This window comes from Bufo gargarizans, chromosome 4 (genome assembly GCF_014858855.1).
Source record: "Bufo gargarizans isolate SCDJY-AF-19 chromosome 4, ASM1485885v1, whole genome shotgun sequence".
Taxonomy (NCBI): Eukaryota; Metazoa; Chordata; class Amphibia; order Anura; family Bufonidae; genus Bufo; species Bufo gargarizans.
In genome coordinates this window covers 195,842,139-195,862,511 of record NC_058083.1, presented here as the reverse complement: position 1 = coordinate 195,862,511, position 20,373 = coordinate 195,842,139, and the positions used below count along the sequence as shown (strand labels likewise).

At 48.0% G+C, this 20,373-nt stretch overlaps 1 protein-coding gene across 2 annotated transcripts in view; it reads left to right on the top strand.

Annotated features, from left to right (window-relative positions):
- Positions 1-20,373, top strand: part of DIS3L2 (DIS3 like 3'-5' exoribonuclease 2) — a 314,009-nt gene that overhangs the window by 184,442 nt on the left and 109,194 nt on the right. For both annotated transcript variants that reach the window (XM_044290031.1, XM_044290032.1), the window contains one exon: positions 66-178. In XM_044290031.1, coding sequence (XP_044145966.1) covers positions 66-178 — 113 coding nt within the window. The remainder of the gene's footprint in view (positions 1-65; positions 179-20,373) is intronic.

Below are 20,373 nucleotides of genomic sequence, written 5' to 3'. Positions count from 1 at the left end.
AGCATGCTGATGCAGTAATCTACTGGTTTGTTTTGATTGTTGTTTTTTTTTTTTTTCCTCTTCAGGAAACTTTGAAGTTGGAGTCCATATTGCAGACGTGGGCTATTTTGTTGAAGAAGGGAATGCTCTCGATTTCATAGCACGTGAAAGGGCCACCAGTGTGTACCTTGTACAGAAGGTATGAAAATGATGTCAATCTGTAGAACATAATACCACTAACTAGGTGTTGCATTAAAAAGACCATTGACTGCCCCTGTAAGCTACAGTAATGATGCATACTTACAAGATGCTGAGCTCAAATCACTGTTTATCTGCAAACCCATGGTGCAATGTATAGAGAGCACTAGAGCACCCCAGGAGTCGTCTTCTCTAAGCATTGCAGGGCCACTTTGCGGGAACACGGCAGGTGAACAGCAGAGAGCATTAAAGATAACAATTAGTGATTTCAGATCTGTGTCCTGTATATTCTGCATCTGTTACTGTAATTTATGGGGATGGTCCAAGATGACCGATTCCCTTTAACCCCTTAAGGACACAGCCTTTTTACACCTTAGGACCAGGCCATTTTTTGCAAATCTGACCAGAGTCACTTTAAGTGCTGATAACTTTAAAACGCTTTGACTTATCCAGGCCATTCTGAGATTGTTTTTTCGTCACATATTGTACTTCATGACACTGGTAAAATGAAGTCAAAAAAATTATTTTTTTTGCACCAAAAAATACCTAATTTAACAAAAATTTGGAAAAATTTGCAAATTTCAAAGTTCCAGTTTCTCTACTTCTGTAATACATAGTAATACCCCCAAAAATTGTGATGACTTTACATTCCCCATATGTCTACTTCATGTTTGAATTATTTTGGGAATGATATTTTAATTTTTGGGGATGTTATAAGGCTTAGAAGTTTAGAAGCAAATCTTGAAATTTTTCAGAAATTTACAAAAACTAAATTTTTAGGGACCAGTTCAGGTCTCAAGTCACTTTGCGAGGCTTACATAATAGAAACCACCCAAAAATGACCCCATCTAAGAAACTACACCCCTCAAGGTATTCAAAACTGATTTTGAATACGTTGTTAACCCTTTAGGTGTTGCACAAGAGTTATTGGCAAATGGGGAGGAAATTTGAGAATTTTATTTTTTTGTCTAATTTTCCATTTTACCCATTTTTTCCACTAACAAAGCAAGGGTTAACAGCCAAACAAGACTATCTTTATTGCCCTGACTCTGCTGTTTACAGAAACACCCCATATGTGGTCGTAAACTACTGTACGGCCACACAGCGGGGCGTAGAGGGAAAGGTGCGCCGTTTGTTTTTTGGAGGGCAGATTTTTATGGACCGGTTTTTTGACACCAAGTCCCATTTGAAGCCCCCCTGATGCACCCCCAGATTATAAACTCCATAAAAGTGACCCCATCTAAGAAGCTACACCCCTCAAGGTATTCAAAACTGATTTTACAAACTTTGTTAACCCTTTAGGTGTTGCACAAGATTTAATGGAAAATAGAGATACAATTTCAAAATTGCACTTTTTGGGCAGATTTTCCATTTTAATTTTTTTTTTCCAGTTACAAAGCAAGGGTTAACAGCCAAACAAAACTCATTATTTATGGCCCTGATTCTGTAGTTTACAGAAACACCCCATATGTGGTCGTAAACCGCTGTACGGGCACACGGCAGGGTGCAGAAGGAAAGGAATGCCATACGGTTTTTGGAAGGCAGGTTTTGCTGGACTGTTTTTTTTTTTTTTTACACCATGTCCCATTTGAAGCCCCCCTGATGCACCCCTAGAGTAGAAACTCCAAAAAAGTGACCCCATTTTAGAAACTACGGGATAGGGTGGCAGTTTTGTTGGTACTAGTTTAGGGTACATATGATTTTTGGTTGCTCTATATTACACTTTTTTGGCAGCGTTTTTTTTTTATTTTTATTTACAACATTCATCTGACAGGTTAGATCATGTGGTAATTTTATAGAGCAGGTTGTCACGGACGCGGTGATACCTAATATGTATACAATTTTTTTTTATTTATGTACGTTTTACACAATGATTTCATTTTTAAAACAAAAAAAATGTTTTAGTGTCTCCATAGTCTAAGAGCCATCGTTTTTTCAGTTTTTGGGCGATTATCTTAAGTAGGGTCTCATTTTTTGCGGGATGAGATGACTGTTTGATTTGCACTATTTTGGGGTGCATATGACTTTTTGATCGCTTGCTATTACACTTTTTGTGACGTCAGATGACAAAAAATGGCTTTTTTTACACCGTTTTTATTTTTATTTTTTTACGGTGGTCACCTGAGGGGTTAGGTCATGTGATATTTTTATAGAGCCGGTCGATACGGACGCGGCGATACCTAATATGTATACTTTTTTTTTATTTATGTAAGTTTTACACAATGATTTCATTTTTGAAACAAAAAAATGTTTTAGTGTTTCCATAGTCGAAGAGCCATAGTTTTTTCAGTTTTTGGGCGATTATCTTAAGGCGGTTTGATTGTTACAATTTTGGCGTACATGCGACTTTTTTGATCACTTTTATTACCTTTTTTTGGGAAGTAAGGTGGACAAAATTTCAATTTCATCATAGTATGTTATTTTTTATTTTTATGGCGTTCACCGTTCGGGTAAAGTAACATGACCGTTTTATAGATCAGGTCGTTACGGACGCGGTGATACCAAACATGTGTAGGGAATTTAATTTTTTTAATTTTTAATCAGTGATAAATGTGTTTTTTGATTTTTACTTTTTTTTCACTTTTTTTTTGACCCAGACCCACTTGGTTCTTGAAGATCCAGTGGGTCTGATGTCTGTATAATACAGTACTGTACTCTATATAGGGCTCTGTACTGTATTTTACTTACACTGAACAGATCTATGCTTTCAGCACAGATCTGTTCAGCACCATGGACAGCAGGATGCCTGAGCAGGCGTCCTGTTGCCATGGGAACCTTCCCCGTCTGCTCAGTAGTGGTCAGAACTGCGCAGACGGGGAAGGGTAAGGACGGGGCTGCGGGGGGGCTGTCTGGGGGCTCTCTCCCTCTCCATCGGGGGGCTGCAAAGGCACTGCAGCCCCCCGATCGGAGAGGGAGGGAGCTCCCTCTTACTGTTAACTTTTTCCATACAGCGGTCCGTACGGACCGCTGTATGGAAAGGGTTAAACGGCTGACATCGCATCACCGATGTCAGCCGTTTATACCAGGGTGCCAGCAATGTGCTGGCACCCTGGTATACCCACTCTACACCAACGATTATTCAATGGGAGGCGGGCGGGGGATCGCGATCCCGCCTGCCGCACCGCCCGCCACCCGCACCGCCCCCACCGCCCGCAACACCCCCCCACCTGCACCTCCCACCGGGCTAAAATCATTCAGAGGTGCAGGGGGGGGGTGATAAATATATATTTTCGCCACACTAAAGTTTCTGATCGCCGCGGTCAGGGACCGCAGCGATCAGAAACTGCAGAAAGCGCAACAAACCGCAGGTCTGAATTGACCTGCGGTTTGTTGCGATCGCGGACATGGGGGGGTCACGGGACCCCCCCGCGCATTTAGCCGAGGTGCCTGCTCAATGATTTGAGCAGGCACCTTGTTCCGATCACAGCCGGCCGCACGGCAGTGATCGGAACAACACATGACGTACCGGTACGTCATGTGTCCTTAAGGACTCGGGAAACATGCCGTACCGATACGTCATGTGTCCTTAAGGGGTTAAGGGAATTCTCATTCTATCAATAAAAAGTGCATTTAAAACATAACTTCTAATGATTATCAGAAATCGCATCCGAGTAACTATAGGTAGGCCCCCCTATAGTTATTGGGATGTGATTTTTGATCAATTTAAATAGTTTGTATACAGTGTGCTTTTCAGTGATGGGGTCAAAAATACTATACTTGATACTTTATTTATTGAGGTAGATGGACCAATATCACATGTCTGTGAGTGTCAAAAGTATGTGAACTTTTGCATTTTAATATCTGGTGTGACTTTCTTCAGCCTATTCTTCCTTACAAACTGCTTCAATTCTGTTGGTGGGTCCCCCACCCATGAACTGCTCGCTTCAGATGTCCTGATGTTCCGTTTAGAGTTTGCTGGTATAATTCAGAATTTGTTTCTTCAGTGATGGCAAGCTGTCCCTGCCAAGATGCAGGCCCAAACCATGATACTACCACCACTGTGCTGGAAGGAGGTTTTCATGCTGAAATGCAGGGTTTCCTTTCTCCAAACACAAAGCTTCTGATGTAAACCAAAAAGTTCTATTTTGATATCCTTTATCCACAAAACATTGTTCCAAATGCATTCTGGCTTGCCCAGGTGATGTTTAGCATACCACTGATGTGCAGCATTTTTATTTTATTTTTTTAGATGGCAGAGGCTTTCTCCTTGCAATCCTGGTGTGGTCTATCTTTGTTGGGTGACCACTCATAGGCAAGGTTATAATGGTCTTGAATTTCCTCCATTAGTACACAACCTAACTGCAGATTAGGGAAGTCCAGACTATTTAGAGATGGTTTTGTAATCTTTTCCAACCTGATGAGCATTAGCAACACTTCATCTGAATTCTTCAGAAATCTTCTGTGTTCGTGCCATGATGCACTTCCACAAACTTTTGTTTTGAAGATCAGATAGATTCCCTTTTTTTTTTTTTTTTTTTAATAAAACACGTCACACGCACACACACCTGTTAGTCACCCCATTGATTGAAAACACTTGACTCTAATTTCACATTCAGAATTATCTGCTAACCCTAAAGGCTCACATACTTTAAGGGAATCTGTCACCACGATTTTGGACCATTATCTACAGTAACACATGGGTAGTACTGCAGATATGGAGTCCAGATCTCTATTATTTATTTATTTCTACTGCGTTGAAATACATTTCTGGGCTGCCATGCATGTGCTCTTGAGTCCTCTGAATTATGTTAGCATGGCACAGCAGTCCAGATAGTGTACTTCAGTGCAGCTTTGAGTGGTGACAGCAGGCAAACCAGGGCAGTACAAAAATAAAACATGGTGATCTGGGCTTCTTATCTGCAGTAAACGAATATAGTATTCTATCTATTATTTTTTACAATTAATTGAGTAATCTAATAAGGAAAAAATTAATTGACTGTTTTCCTTTATAAAAACTCATCAGACCCCCTGCCATCAGTCCCCAACACCCTTTGTTCCCCCCTGTGCCATCAGCCCCAGTGCCATCAGCTCCCGTTCTCCCCCCTCAGTGCCATCAGCTCCCGTTCTCCCCCCCCCAGTGCCATCAGCTCCCGTTCTCCCCCCAGTGCCATCAGCTCCCGTTCCTCCCCCCCCCAGTGCCATCAGCTCCCGTTCCTCCCCCCCCCAGTGCCATCAGCTCCCGTTCCTCCCCCCACAGTGCCATCAGCTCCCGTTCCTCCCCCCACAGTGCCATCAGCTCCCGTTCCTCCCCCCACAGTGCCATCAGCTCCCGTTCCTCCCCCCACAGTGCCATCAGCTCCCGTTCCTCCCCCCACAGTGCCATCAGCTCCCGTTCCTCCCCCCACAGTGCCATCAGCTCCCGTTCCTCCCCCCACAGTGCCATCAGCTCCCGTTCCTCCCCCCCACAGTGCCATCAGCTCCGTTCCTCCCCCCACAGTGCCATCAGCTCCCGTTCCTCCCCCACAGTGCCATCAGCTCCCGTTCCTCCCCCCACAGTGCCATCAGCTCCCGTTCCTCCCCCCACAGTGGCCATCAGCTCCCGTTCCTCCCCCCACAGTGCCATCAGCTCCCGTTCCTCCCCCACAGTGCCATCAGCTCCCGTTCCTCCCCCCACAGTGCCATCACTCCTTCCTCCCCCACAGTGCCATCAGCTCCCCGTTCCTCCCCCCACAGTGCCATCAGCTCCCGTTCCTCCCCCACAGTGCCATCAGCTCCCGTTCCTCCCCCCACAGTGCCATCAGCTCCCGTTCCTCCCCCCACAGTGCCATCAGCTCCCGTTCCTCCCCCCACAGTGCCATCAGCTCCCGTTCCTCCCCCCACAGTGCCATCAGCTCCCGTTCCTCCCCCCACAGTGCCATCAGCTCCCGTTCCTCCCCCCCACAGTGCCATCAGCTCCCGTTCCTCCCCCCACAGTGCCATCAGCTCCCGTTCCTCCCCCCACAGTGCCATCAGCTCCCGTTCCTCCCCCCACAGTGCCATCAGCTCCCGTTCCTCCCCCACAGTGCCATCAGCTTCCCGTTCCTCCCCCCACAGTGCCATCAGCTCCCGTTCCTCCCCCACAGTGCCATCAGCTCCCGTTCCTCCCCCCACAGTGCCATCAGCTCCCGTTCCTCCCCCCACAGTGCCATCAGCTCCCGTTCCTCCCCCACAGTGCCCAGTCAGTCCTCCCCCACATTGCCATCAGCTCCCGTTCCTCCCCCCACAGTGCCATCAGCTCCCGTTCCTCCCCCCACAGTGCCATCAGCTCCCGTTCCTCCCCCCACAGTGCCATCAGCTCCCGTTCCTCCCCCCACAGTGCCATCAGCTCCCGTTCCTCCCCCCACAGTGCCATCAGCTCCCGTTCCTCCCCCCACAGTGCCATCAGCTCCCGTTCCTCCCCCCCACAGTGCCATCAGCTCCCGTTCCTCCCCCCACAGTGCCATCAGCTCCCGTTCCTCCCCCCACAGTGCCATCAGCTCCCGTTCCTCCCCCCACAGTGCCAGTCAGCTCCCGTTCCTCCCCCCACAGTGCCATCAGCTCCGTTCCTCCCCACAGTGCCTCAGCTCCCGTTCCCCCACAGTGCCATCAGCTCCCGTTCCTCCCCCACAGTGCCATCAGCTCCCGTTCCTCCCCCCCACAGTGCCATCAGCTCCCGTCCTCCTCCCCCCCCAGTGCCATCAGCTCCCGTTCCTCCCTCCACCCAGTGCCGTCAGCTCCCGTTCCTCTCCTCCCCCCCAGTGCCATCAGCTCCCGTTCCTCTCCTCCCCCCCCCAGTGCCATCAGCTCCCGTTCCTTCCTCCCCCCACAGTGCCATCAGCTCCCGTTCCTCTCCTCCCCCACAGTGCCATCAGCTCCGTTCCTCTCTCCCCCCCAGTGCCATCAGCTCCCGTTCCTTCCTCCCCCCCCCAGTGCCATCAGCTCCAGTTCCTCTCCTCCCCCCCCAGTGCCATCAGCTCCCGTTCCTTCCTCCCCCACCAGTGCCATCAGCTCCGTTCCCTCCTCCCCCATGCCATCAGCTCCCGTTCCTCTCCCCCCCCCACAGTGCCATCAGCTCCCGTTCCTCTCCTCCCCCCCACAGTGCCATCAGCTCCCGTTCCTCTCCTCCCCCCCCCAGTGCATCAGCTCCCGTTCCTCCCCCCCCCCCCCAGTGCCATCAGCTTCCGTTCCTCTCCCCCCCCCCCCCCCCCCAGTGCCATCAGCTCCCCAGCGACAGTACTTGCCTTTCCTGTATGGGCTCCACAGCTCCTCCATCTTCTCTGCGCGCTGCACTGTCGTCCTGACATCACACAGTCGGGTCATAGTGCGCGCTTACGTGCACTACGACCTGATGATGTGTCAGGAAGAAAGTGCAGCGCGGTGCAGGATGGCGGGTGACAACGGAGCGGTAAGTAATAGCAAGCGCTTAACTCCCGCTCCGTGGTCACATAACACAAACAAATCCTCGATGCAAAAAATTTGCATCGAGGATTTGTTTGTGTTGATTTACTCGATTCAATCCAGTAATTGTTTCAGCCCTACTACTCATGTATTACTGTAGATAATAGTCCAAAATTGGAGTGACAGATTTTAGCCACTCATACGTGATATTGGATCATTTTTCTCAATAAATAAATGTCTAATATTTTACTAATTTGTTTGATTTTGTTATGTATCTTGATCTACTTTTAGGACTTGCTGTATGTCAAAATCTTAGGTAGTTTTAGGTGACATTAATGCGGAAATATAGATAATTCTTTGGGGTTCAATGATGGGGCCCCTTTACATTGCGCAATGGGGCAGATGAATGTTGGGAAGCAAACTGTCTTTCCACTGCTTATCAGTGGAGGTGACCGCTGCATTTACATGCAGTAATCCCCTTCATAGTACAGGGAAGAATGATCGCTAGTGCCTTTTGCTTATCCCCATACAGAATCCGTGTCTGCTGGCAGCCAAGTGCTATTGACACAGCATGATCTGTTGCCACAAAAGATAAATTGGGTTACCGCACCAACGATTTATTACCCAATGAACAAGCGAAACAGTAATTGTCTTCACCTTTAAACTGGCCGATTGTCGCTAACGAGTGTACGTGATAATCTAACGGAATATTGGGCAGTGTAAAGGGGCCTTAACTTTTTAAGCATTACTTCTTTATCTTACTGATAAGAATGTGGCTTAAAGAAGTGTTTATGGCCTCTCAGTAGTTTACAGTTGAGGCATATAAAATGACTGGCACAAAGTAAAAGTACAAGTTACACAGTTAATAAAACGGTTAACACTTTGTGACAGAATGGCTTAATATTTTTAATAAAGGCCAATCGTACTAAATGTCGTTAATGCAAACGAAATTGAATGAGCCTCGTAATAAGTATGAGTGATTAAATGATGAGCGAGAAATAGCTCGTCTCTCGCCAATTGTGATCTTTAATCCTGCTAAAAAATGATCATGTTAACAGAGTAGTCAACTCGCTTAGATCACAGAGGCGTGGTACTTTGTAGTTAATGAATAACAAGCATCGCTCTATGTAATAAGCAAATTTTTGGTCGCTAACGAGTCGCAAAATCTTCAGATTCCCCCCCCCCCCGAACAGTGTCATCCACAGATTCCCCCCCCCCCCATACAGTGTCATCCACAGATTCCCCCCCCCCCCAAGAACAGTGGTCATCCACAGATTCCCCCCCCCCCCCAGAACAGTGTCATCCACAGATTCCCCCCCCAGAACAGTGTCATCCACAGATTCCCTCCCCCCCCCCCAGAACAGTGTCATCCACAGATTCCCCCCCCCCCCAGACAGTGTCATCCACAGATCCCCCCCCCCCAGAACAGTGTCATCACAGATTCCCTCCCCCCCCCCAGAACGTGTCATCCACAGATTCCCCCCCCCCAGAACAGTGTCAGCCACAGATTCCCCCCCCCCAGAACAGTGTCATCCACAGATTCCCCCCCCCAGAACAGTGGCATCCACAGATTCCCCCCCCCCAGAACAGTGGTCATCCACAGATTCCCCCCCCCCAGAAACAGTGTCATCCACAGATTCCCCCCCAGAACAAGTGTCATCCACAGATTCCCCCCCCCCAGAACAGTGTCATCCACAGATTCCCCCCCCCAAACAGTGTCATCCACAGATTCCCCCCCCCAGAACAGTGTCATCCCACAGATTCCCCCCCCCCAGAACAGTGTCATCCACCAGATTCCCCCCCCCCCCAGAACAGTGTCATCCACAGATTCCCCCCCCCCAGAACAGTGTCATCCACAGATTCCCCCCCCCCCCAGAACAGTGTCATCCACAGAGTCCCCCCCCCCCCAGAACAGTGTCATCCACAGATTCCCCTCCCCACCAGAACAGTGTCATCCACAGATTCCCCTCCCCCCCAGAACAGTGTCATCCACAGATTCCCCTCCCCCCCAGAACAGTGTCATCCACAGATTCCCCTCCCCCCCAGAACAGTGTCATCCACAGATTCCCCTCCCCCCCAGAACAGTGTCATCCACAGATTCCCCTCCCCCCCAGAACAGTGGTCATCCACAGATTCCCCTCCCCCCCAGAAAACCGTGTCATCCACAGATTCCCCTCCCCCCCCAGAACAGTGTCATCCACAGATTCCCCTCCCCCCCAGAACAGTGTCATCCACAGATTCCCCCTCCCCCCCCAGAACAGTGTCATCCACAGATTCCCCTCCCCCCCCCCCAGAACAGTGTCATCCACAGATTCCCCTCCCCCCCCAGAACAGTGTCATCCACAGATTCCCCTCCCCCCCCAGAACAGTGTCATCCACAGATTCCCCTCCCCCCCCAGAACAGTGTCATCCACAGATTCCCCTCCCCCCCCAGAACAGTGTCATCCACAGATTCCCCTCCCCCCCCAGAACAGTGTCATCCACAGATTCCCCTCCCCCCCCCAGAACAGTGTCATCCACAGATTCCCCCCCCCCCAGAACAGTGTCATCCACAGATTCCCCCCCCCAGAACAGTGTCATCCACAGATTCCCCCCCCCCAGAACAGTGTCATCCACAGATTCCCCTCCCAGAACAGTGTCATCCACAGATTCCCCCCCCCCAGAACAGTGTCATCCACAGATTCCCCCCCCCAGAACAGTGTCATCCACAGATTCCCCCCCCCCCAGAACAGTGTCATCCACAGATTCCCCCCCCAGAACAGTGTCATCCACAGATTCCCCCCCCCCAGAACAGTGTCATCCACAGATTCCCCCCCCCCCAGAACAGTGTCATCCACAGATTCCCCCCCCCCCAGAACAGTGTCATCCACAGATTCCCCCCCCCCCAGAACAGTGTCATCCACAGATTCCCCCCCCCCAGAACAGTGTCATCCACAGATTCCCCTCCCCCCCAGAACAGTGTCATCCACCAGATTCCCCTCCCCCCCAGAACAGTGTCATCCACAGATTCCCCTCCCCCCCAGAACAGTGTCATCCACAGATTCCCCTCCCCCCCAGAACAGTGTCATCCACAGATTCCCCTCCCCCCCAGAACAGTGTCATCCACAGATTCCCCTCCCCCCCAGAACAGTGTCATCCACAGATTCCCCTCCCCCCCCAGAACAGTGTCATCCACAGATTCCCTCCCCCCCAGAACAGTGTCATCCACAGATTCCCCTCCCCCCCCCAGAACAGTGTCATCCACAGATTCCCCTCCCCCCCCAGAACAGTGTCATCCACAGATTCCCCTCCCCCCCCCAGAACAGTGTCATCCACAGATTCCCCTCCCCCCCAGAACAGTGTCATCCACAGATTCCCCTCCCCCCCCAGAACAGTGTCATCCACAGATTCCCCTCCCCCCCCAGAACAGTGTCATCCACAGATTCCCCTCCCCCCCCAGAACAGTGTCATCACAGATTCCCCTCCCCCCCCAGAACAGTGTCATCCACAGATTCCCCTCCCCCCCCAGAACAGTGTCATCCACAGATTCCCCTCCCCCCCCAGAACAGTGTCATCCACAGATTCCCCTCCCCCCCAGAACAGTGTCATCCACAGATTCCCCTCCCCCCCCAGAACAGTGTCATCCACAGATTCCCCTCCCCCCCCAGAACAGTGTCATCCACAGATTCCCCTCCCCCCCCAGAACAGTGTCATCCACAGATTCCCCTCCCCCCCCAGAACAGTGTCATCCACAGATTCCCCTCCCCCCCCAGAACAGTGTCATCCACAGATTCCCTCCCCCCCCCAGAACAGTGTCATCCACAGATTCCCCTCCCCCCCCAGAACAGTGTCATCCACAGATTCCCCTCCCCCCCAGAACAGTGTCATCCACAGATTCCCTCCCCCCCCAGAAGGAACAGATTCCCCTCCCCACCCAGAAGTTCATCCCTCCCCCCCCCCAGAACAGTGTCATCCACAGATTCCCCTCCCCCCCCAGAACAGTGTCATCCACAGATTCCCCTCCCCCCCCAGAACAGTGTCATCCACAGATTCCCCTCCCCCCCAGAACAGTGTCATCCACAGATTCCCCTCCCCCCCAGAACAGTGTCATCCACAGATTCCCCTCCCCCCCCAGAACAGTGTCATCCACAGATTCCCCTCCCCCCCCAGAACAGTGTCATCCACAGATTCCCCTCCCCCCCCAGAACAGTGTCATCCACAGATTCCCCTCCCCCCCCAGAACAGTGTCATCCACAGATTCCCCTCCCCCCCCAGAACAGTGTCATCCACAGATTCCCCTCCCCCCCCAGAACAGTGTCATCCACAGATTCCCCTCCCCCCCCCCAGAACAGTGTCATCCACAGATTCCCCTCCCCCCCCCCCAGAACAGTGTCATCCACAGATTCCCCTCCCCCCCCCCAGAACAGTGTCATCCACAGATTCCCCCCCCCCCCCCAGAACAGTGTCATCCACAGATTCCCCCCCCCCCCCCAGAACAGTGTCATCCACAGATTCCTTCCCCCCCCCCCCCAAATTGATATGCTGTGTTGTACATAAAACAAGGCCCAAGAGGGAGATGCATGACATAGGGATCCACTATATTGTTCTTAGAAACCTTGTGCCGTGTAATCCCCCTTAGACATGGACCCTGGTATAAGACTTTTATCCATAGTGTTCCTTTAAGTTAGTTGTAGTTTTTTCCAGAATGATTTCAGAGCATCACACAGAGGTCAGCAGTTTCTTTTTGCTTTACCTACAATATTATGTGACTCACTGCTTGAAAACATCTAGTTGAACGGTGATATTTTGCCATCTATTAGAAGTGGTTGGCTTGTTTCACATAGAGATTTGCCAATGTTTGCAAAAACGATCAGCTGTATTCTAGTTATGAATATTTTTTATATCTGTTTTCATATTTTAATAAAATGTAACTCCCTTGCAATGAAATGAACAATGGCTGATCTTTTTGCATTATCGTGGATGTTTATTTGGGGGGGTACCAAGTGTTTTATATTATTTTCCAAAAATGCAATTATTTAACCCCTTAAGGACCCTTGCTGTATATGTACGTCACAGCTGGATGTGACTTAAGGACCAGTGACGTACAAGTACGACACAAGGTCCGCTAGGTGCTGGGAGGGAATCGGGGCACCATGGCTGCTCTTACCGGCAGTCATCCATGCCAGGTAAGGGCAGCATGGTTCAGCACCGCCCCCTGCAGCTCCAATCGCTGCCATTGGCCGGTCAATGAAGACCGGCACGTCGCAGTGCCGGAAGCAATATGGAGCTGTGTGGCGGGGCAATGAAGGGGGGTGGTGGTTTCTGGAGGAGATGACCAGTGCTGAAGCGGATCCGAACCTGTCTCCTCCGAGGTGAGGCAGGGGACACCAGTTTTAGGCATCCCCTGCCAGCGCTGCGATTGGCTGGAACACCATGCTTGCCTCAGATACGGAGTCTGCCAGTGAGGGAGAATGCCACTTTCCTCTACTCCTCTACCCCCTCATCCGCTGATGAGGGACCCTCTAGAAGGTGCCCCAGGGTAGCAGTGGAGGCAGTCCCCAGAGTGAACCCTTATGGACCCCATCCCCTGACGATTATCAGCCCCAAATTCCGGTTTTTGTGGGCAGCTCCAGAATACAGATAGACTGTGCGGGCTTCACTGAACTAGATTTTTTTTCCAAAATTATCATCTTTGAAGATTATGTAAATTTTATGGTGGCCCAAACCAATTTATTTGCCTAACAATTAATTGATCATAACCCTGCATCGTCATACTCTAGACCCCTAGGTTGGACCCCAGTAAGTGCAGCAGAGATGATAAAGTTTTGGGTACTCGTGCAGCATATGCGTGTTTTACCTGATATTTGACGGTCTGTTCAAGGTTAGGCTTGTCATTGACCACTTTAACACCAGGTTTGGTGAGGTGTACAACCCAGATAAAAATGTCTGTGTAGATGAGTCCCTATTACTTTTCAAAGGGAGGATTAGATTCTGTCAATACCTGCCTAGCAAACGGGCAAGGTATGTCATACAGATATACAAACTTTGTGAGGGTAGCTCCGGGTACACCCACAAGTTCCGCATTTACGAAGGGAAAGATTCCTAGGATTTAGTGGGAAGATTATGTGGGACTTACTGCACCCACTGCTGAATAAGGATTACCACCTCTATGTGGATAACTATTATACCAGCATACCCCTATTCTGGTCCCTAACTGCCAGAGGTACTGTGGCTTGCAGCACAGTGTGCAAAAATCAGAGAGGCCTCCCTAGAGCCCTGGTAGGGCAACCACTGAGACTGGGTAAAAGTAGGGCTCTCCTCCATGAGAACATGCTGGTGGTTAAGTAGAAGGACCAGAGGGATCTTCTTGTACTGACCACCATTCACACGAACACCAGCTCCCCTGCTCCTGTACGAGGTACCACAAGCACTACCCCAAACCAGTTTGTATTCTGGACTACAACAGGCACATGGGAGGGGTGAATCTTTCAGATCAACTTCTGAAGCCCTACAGTGCCACACGAAAAACAAAAGTGTGGTACAAAAATCTGGCCGAACACATTGTACAGATGGCAATGGGCAATGTGTACGTGCTATTTCAATCTGCAGGCCACACAGGAACTTTCCTTCAGTTCCAAGAGGTGGTTATCACGGCCCTAATTTTTCAAAACCAGGCCGAGGAGGGTTTGAGTACTTCAGGAAGTCATGGTGCCCTTGTTGTACCAGGGCAACATTTTCCAGGTCAAGTCCCCCAGACAGCAAGGAAGGGAAGGACCCAAAAAAGATGCAGGGTGTGTTCCAAAAGGGGGATAAGGAAACACACCATTTACCACAGCGAAACCTGGCCTAGGCATGCAGGAGTGTTTTAAAATGTACCACTCATCCATGCAGTATTAATTTAATTCCATCCATGATGTACCCTGTAGTTTTACAACCTTATATCTCTGATTTAGTCCGCATAGCTTACAGATCCACTTTTCACCAACCACTACATATTCAAGTCTGTGAAATGCCCGTTAGGTCAAAAGTACCCTTTCCACTACTTAAAATGTTCATACAGGGGTGCTCTTTCCAAAATGTGGTCCCTTCTTGGGGTTTTTAGTTTCTGGGGACCTCAGGAATTTTTTAACCCATGGCATGGCACCTAAAATCCATTTCTGTTTATTCAAGCCTGCAAAAAACATATTTTGCTGTTTTGAATCTAGAGCCTTGTTGTGCGCCTATACATTATTTTGAGCATATATGGGGTGTTACCGTATTCGTGAGGAAATGGGGAACAAAATGTGGGGTGCATCTTGTCCTGTTACTCTTTGGGAAAGTGAAAAATTTGCGTGTGCTTTACATCCACATTTTTTACTTTCCCGAAGAGTAACAGGACAAAATCTTTTTTGTAAAAAAAAATTACATTTTTCATTTTCACTGCCAAGTATTTACTAATTCTAGGAAACACCTTTGAGGTCAAAGTGCTCACTACACACCTTAAGATTCCGTGAGGGGTGTAATTTCCAAAATGGTCACTTTTTGGGGGTTTCCACTGTAGGGCTACCTCAGAGTGTCTTCATATGCCACATAGCTCCCAATTATCATTCCAGCTAAATCCTCTCTCCTAAAGCCATATGGTGCTCCTTCCACTCTGAAGCCTGCTGTGCACCCATACATCATTTTTTGAGCACATATGAGGTGTTTCTGTAAACTTCAGATTCAGTGTAATAGGTTTTGTTTGGCTGTTAACCTTTGCTGTGTTGCAGAAAAAATTGATTAAAATCTGCTAAAAAAGTAAAATTTTATTCCAATTTTCCTTTAATTCTCGTGGGACACCTAAAGGGTTACCAAAGTTTGTAAAGGGCTGAAGTTTCTAAAATGGTTTTGGTTTCTAATATGTAAGCCCCCCAAAGTGACTTCATAACTCAACTGGTCCTTAAAAAATTGGGTTTTGGAAATTTGCTTCTAAACTTCTAAGCCTTCTAACGCCCCCAAAAAAAAAAAAAAAATGTAATGTTCAAAATGATCTAGTCATAAAGTAGACATTTGGGAAATGTAAATTTAATAACTATTTTTGGAGATATTACTATCTTTTTTTAAAGTAGAGAAATTGTAATTTGGACATTTTTTGTAAATTTGGTATTTTTATATAAATAAAAATGGGCGCAAGTTGTACTTTCCAACACCACTATTTAATGTTGCATATGATGTAGTGGGAAGCAGGAAAAAAATTCCAAATGAAATAGTCCCCCCCAATTCCATCCCACTACAGTTTTACAGTTTATTTTATTTCCGACTTTCAATATGTTATAAAAAATGACCAGTTACTTTAATTCTCTAGGTCAGTAGGCAGGGGCGTAGCTAAAGGCTCATGGGCCCTGGTGCAAGAGTTCAGCTTGGGGCCTCAAACCTTCGTGCTGCAGGAGGCAAAATATTTTAACTGCACCCCCTCTCCTCCATACCAAATTCTTAAAGGGACACTGACAGGGCCAATAAGCATATTGAGGTGTATATATATGGCACTACAGGTCTTATAATGGGTATTACAATCATATAAGTATCCCCCCTGTCCACATTATACATACAGTAAACTTTAAGTTTTATAACCTGCTCCAACGGTCTTCAATCTGCCCAAGGGGCGGCGTTTCACCTCTCTTGCGCCCAGCCAGCCTCCCCCAACTGCCGCTTTGAAGCGCCGCCCAGCTCATGAATATTCAGTTTGCTGGGCGGCTTCTGCGGTCCCCGCTCTGAAGCGCTGCGCTGAACAGTGCCCTGCGCATGCGCCGGATCTTGTGAAGTCGGGGACAGTAAGCGCCGCCCAGCGAAGTGAATATTGATGAGCTGGGCGGCGCTTACTGTACCGGACTTTACAAGATCCGGCACTACCGCCGGGCACTGTTAAGCGAAGCGCTTCAGAGCGGGGACCGCAGAAGCCGCCCAGCAAACTGAATATTCATGAGCTGGGCGGCGCTTCAAAGCGGCAGTTGGGGAGGCTGGCTGGGCGCAAGAGAGGTGAAACGCCGCCCCTTGGGCAGATTGAAGACCGTTGGAGCAGGTTATAAAACTTAAAGTTTACTGTATGTATAATGTGGACAGGGGGGATACTTATATGATTGTAATACCCATTATAAGACCTGTAGTGCCATATATATACCTCAATATGCTTATTGGCCCTGTCAGTGTCCCTTTAACCTAACCCCTTCTGTCCAGCCAGAGGTGTAACTTGCATACATCTTCTATAATACCAGGGTCTTCTTATGTGGCACAAGGGTCTTTAGGCCCCTCAGGCTCCTGGACCCGGTAGCGACTGCTACCTCTGCACCCCCTATAGCTACGCCCCTGTCAGTACGAATTCGGCTACACCTTTTTATATGTGTAGTTTTTTTTTGTTTTGATACTGATAAAGTAATAAAAACCTTGAGGAAATAAAAATCTGTTTCATTTTTGCAGGACGATCTGTACTTTTCATTTTGGGGTGTGTACAACTTTTTGATGACTTTTTATTACATTTTTTTGTGGATGAAGAGTGTGCCCTCTCCATGCAGTTCTTTCCTTGTTACTGTCACAGCTTCTAATAGTAAATAAGACTGAAGTGGTCACACATGCTCAGTTCAACTTCCACCAGAGTTGGACAGAGATATAAGAAAAAAACAAATACCAGGTGTCCCCTTACATATACATGTTGTTAATTCCATGGCAATACAACCTTTTTCATTACATGCAATTACTTTATACAGATCTGGGTGCTTGCTTGAAAGATTTTGAATGTTTGTTTTTTAACCAAATCTCTTTTTATTGGTTATGTCATAAAAAAGATACAGGCAAGTTGAGTTATAGCATTTTTGACATTTTCCACCATAAAAGGAGCATTATGATAAGCAACAGTAAAGCACAAAACAATACTCATGTGCAATAGTCTGTATTATCGTTAAACAGGCGACAATGTTAACTCTATCTAAGCACGTGGTCGTGCCCGAATTAAATACAGTATAGTACTAATATGACATTAAAGCAAAAAAGGGGGGTACAGAGACAAAGGAAAGAGGAGGAGGCCGGGGGGGGGGGGGGGGGGGAAACTCAGCTCTAACTGTCAGGAAACCTGAATTTCTTCCAAGGAAGCCATATCCTAAGAAATTTCGTCCGGGTGTGGGACTCCCAGTGGGCCAACTCCTCAAACCTATAGAGCTGGTCTACTTTTTCCAACCAACGTGGAATAGTAGGAGGTAAAGTTTGTCTCCACAACAAAGGGACCAAAAGCCTGGCGGCTGTTATTAATATGGTAGGCAAATCCAATTTGGCTGGGGTAAATGAGGTATTAGGACACCACAGTAAGATCAGTTTCTGATCCAGAGCTATAGATGTGGTGCATATTTTGTTAACCAAGTTCTCCACATGGTTCCAGAAGGGACGTATATTCGTGCAGTCCCACCAAATATGCGAGAGAGAACCGATGCCCGCCCCACACCTCCAGCAGACCTCAGGGATTTCTGGGTTGAGTTTATGGAGAAACTCGGGAGTTTTGTACCATCTGGTCAACAACTTGTAAGAGTTCTCCTGAATTTTAATGCAACGGCTAAAGCCATGAGATTGGGCCAGAATAAAAGCTCTTTCCGGTTCTGACAGTTTGAGGGATAACTCTTTCTCCCAGGAGTACAGGAAATGAGGTTCAGAGCAGGTAGAGGATAATAGCTCCTTATACATTGTGGAAAAGGGTCTGCTAGAGGGTCGGGCCGACCTCAGCTTCTGTTCTAACCAGGTGGGGGAGGCAAGATGGGATGTTTGCATTTGCAGGACTTTTATGTCTCTCTTAAAACTGTGGAGATGTAGGAAAGCTATTGATTTAACTCTAGGCAAATCAAGGATCTCTTTCCAGTCCAGCTTCCCCTCTAGTGATAACACATCTTGCAACGTGTGGTTCTTAAGCAGGGCCCAAACCCCTGTGACACTATGCATGTCGGGATGAACATATCGTTGTAGCAGATGTAATGGGAGCTCAGGACTCGGGAAATTGAGCGTCTTGGAGCTATATAGCGTAGACCAGATGAATAGTATCCCTCTCCATAGTAAAGGTAATTTAGAAGCAGTGGGAGAACATGGGCGGATACCCCACAGAATCAGATTCTCATTATCAGTGAGTAACGTTCGCTCCAGCTGTGAACATATGTTCTCAGGACGCCCTGAGAGAAGGCTCATGCCTCTGCACATAAGGTTGGCTTTATAATACATGTGGACATTAGGCATCCCAAATCCCCCAAACCTCTTTTCCCTTATTAAAATGTTGTAGGCCACTCTCGGGGACCGGCCCCTCCAAAGAAAGAGGGACAATATCCGGCGGACTTCCGTAAAATAGGACTGTGGGACCCAAATCGGTAGAGTCTGTAGGAGGTACAAGAACCTAGGGAGTATATAAGTTTTTAAATAATTCTTCCTCCCTATCCAGGAGATGAAAGGCATTTTCAGTGAATGGAGCTGTGTTTTAACAGATTGTAGTAAAGAAAGATAGTTAGAGGGGAATAATTCCTTAGGGTCTGCAGTTACATTAATACCTAAAAAAGGAATTTCTTTTGAAGCTCACTTAAAAGGAGTGGTGTCTTTCAAGTGCTGCACTATATTTCCAGGGCAGGATACATTAAGAGCCATAGACTTGGAATAATTAATCTTAAAATTGGATATAAAGCCAAAATCTTCAAAAATAGTAAGCAGTTTAGGGAAGGAAACCTTAGGGTTTGAGGTTATCACCAGTAGATCATCCGCAAAAGCTGCTGTTATATGTTCATGAGAGCCAATGGTGACACCCTCAATCTCAGGTGATTGACGGATTTTACTGAGCAGGGTCTCCATCACTAAAATAAAGAGGGTTGGGGAAAGTGGGCACCCTTGACGCGTACCGTTAGAAATGTCAAATGTTGGGGATAAGGTCCCATTGACTTTGACTCTGGCAGAGGGGGCTAGATATAATGAGAAAATAGCAGAGATAAATTGCTCTGGTATACCAAACCGTGATAATGTCCTGGACATGAAAGGCCAACTCACCCTGTCAAATGCTTTTTCTGCGTCAGTGCTTAGTAACGCCACAGGTAGCCCCTTAGTTCGTGCCCAGGACATTAAGTGCAGTAGACGTATGGTATTCTCATTGCCCCGTCTGCCAGGGACAAAGCCAACCTGCTCACCATATATTATGTCAGGAAGCAGTAGCTGAAGGCGCTGGGCCAAAATCTTTGCCCACCACTTGACATCTACATTCAATAAAGAAATGGGCCGGTAGCTGCCACACTCAAGAGGGTCTTTATTCTCTTTATGTAGGATAGTTACATGGGCCATCAGGGATTGTGGAGGCAAGGAACCTCCATTCAATAAATAATTGCAAAGGGACTTGAAATGCGGGAGCAGAATATCTTTAAAAGTTTTGTAGTACGAAATATTCAGGCCATCAGGGCCGGGGCTCTTTCCAGAAGGGATGGAGGATAGAACTTTTAATATCTCTTCATCAGTAATTGGAGAAGTAAGCTGGGAGGCCTGTGAGGAGCTTATGGAGGGGAGATTGAGTGTTTTAAGGAATTGATCCGTCGCATTAGTTATGGACTCTGGGGTAGCATTGTTCAGAGAAGGTAAATTATACAGATTAGAATAAAAGGCGCAAAACGCCTTTGCTATCTCAGGTGTGGTCTTGTGCTCATTACCCGCTGCGTCCCTAATAGCCGGGATAAAGGAATTTGTTGTTTACAGAGTGCCGTCATCAGCTTATTTCCCTGATCACCATGAGCATAGGACTTGAACTTAGACCGAAACAGTAATTTGGCCGAAGTAGCGTTCAAAAGGTTTTTTAGGTCGTTCCTGGCTCTATATAATTCTTCTGCTACCCGGGAAGCTTGGGACTGT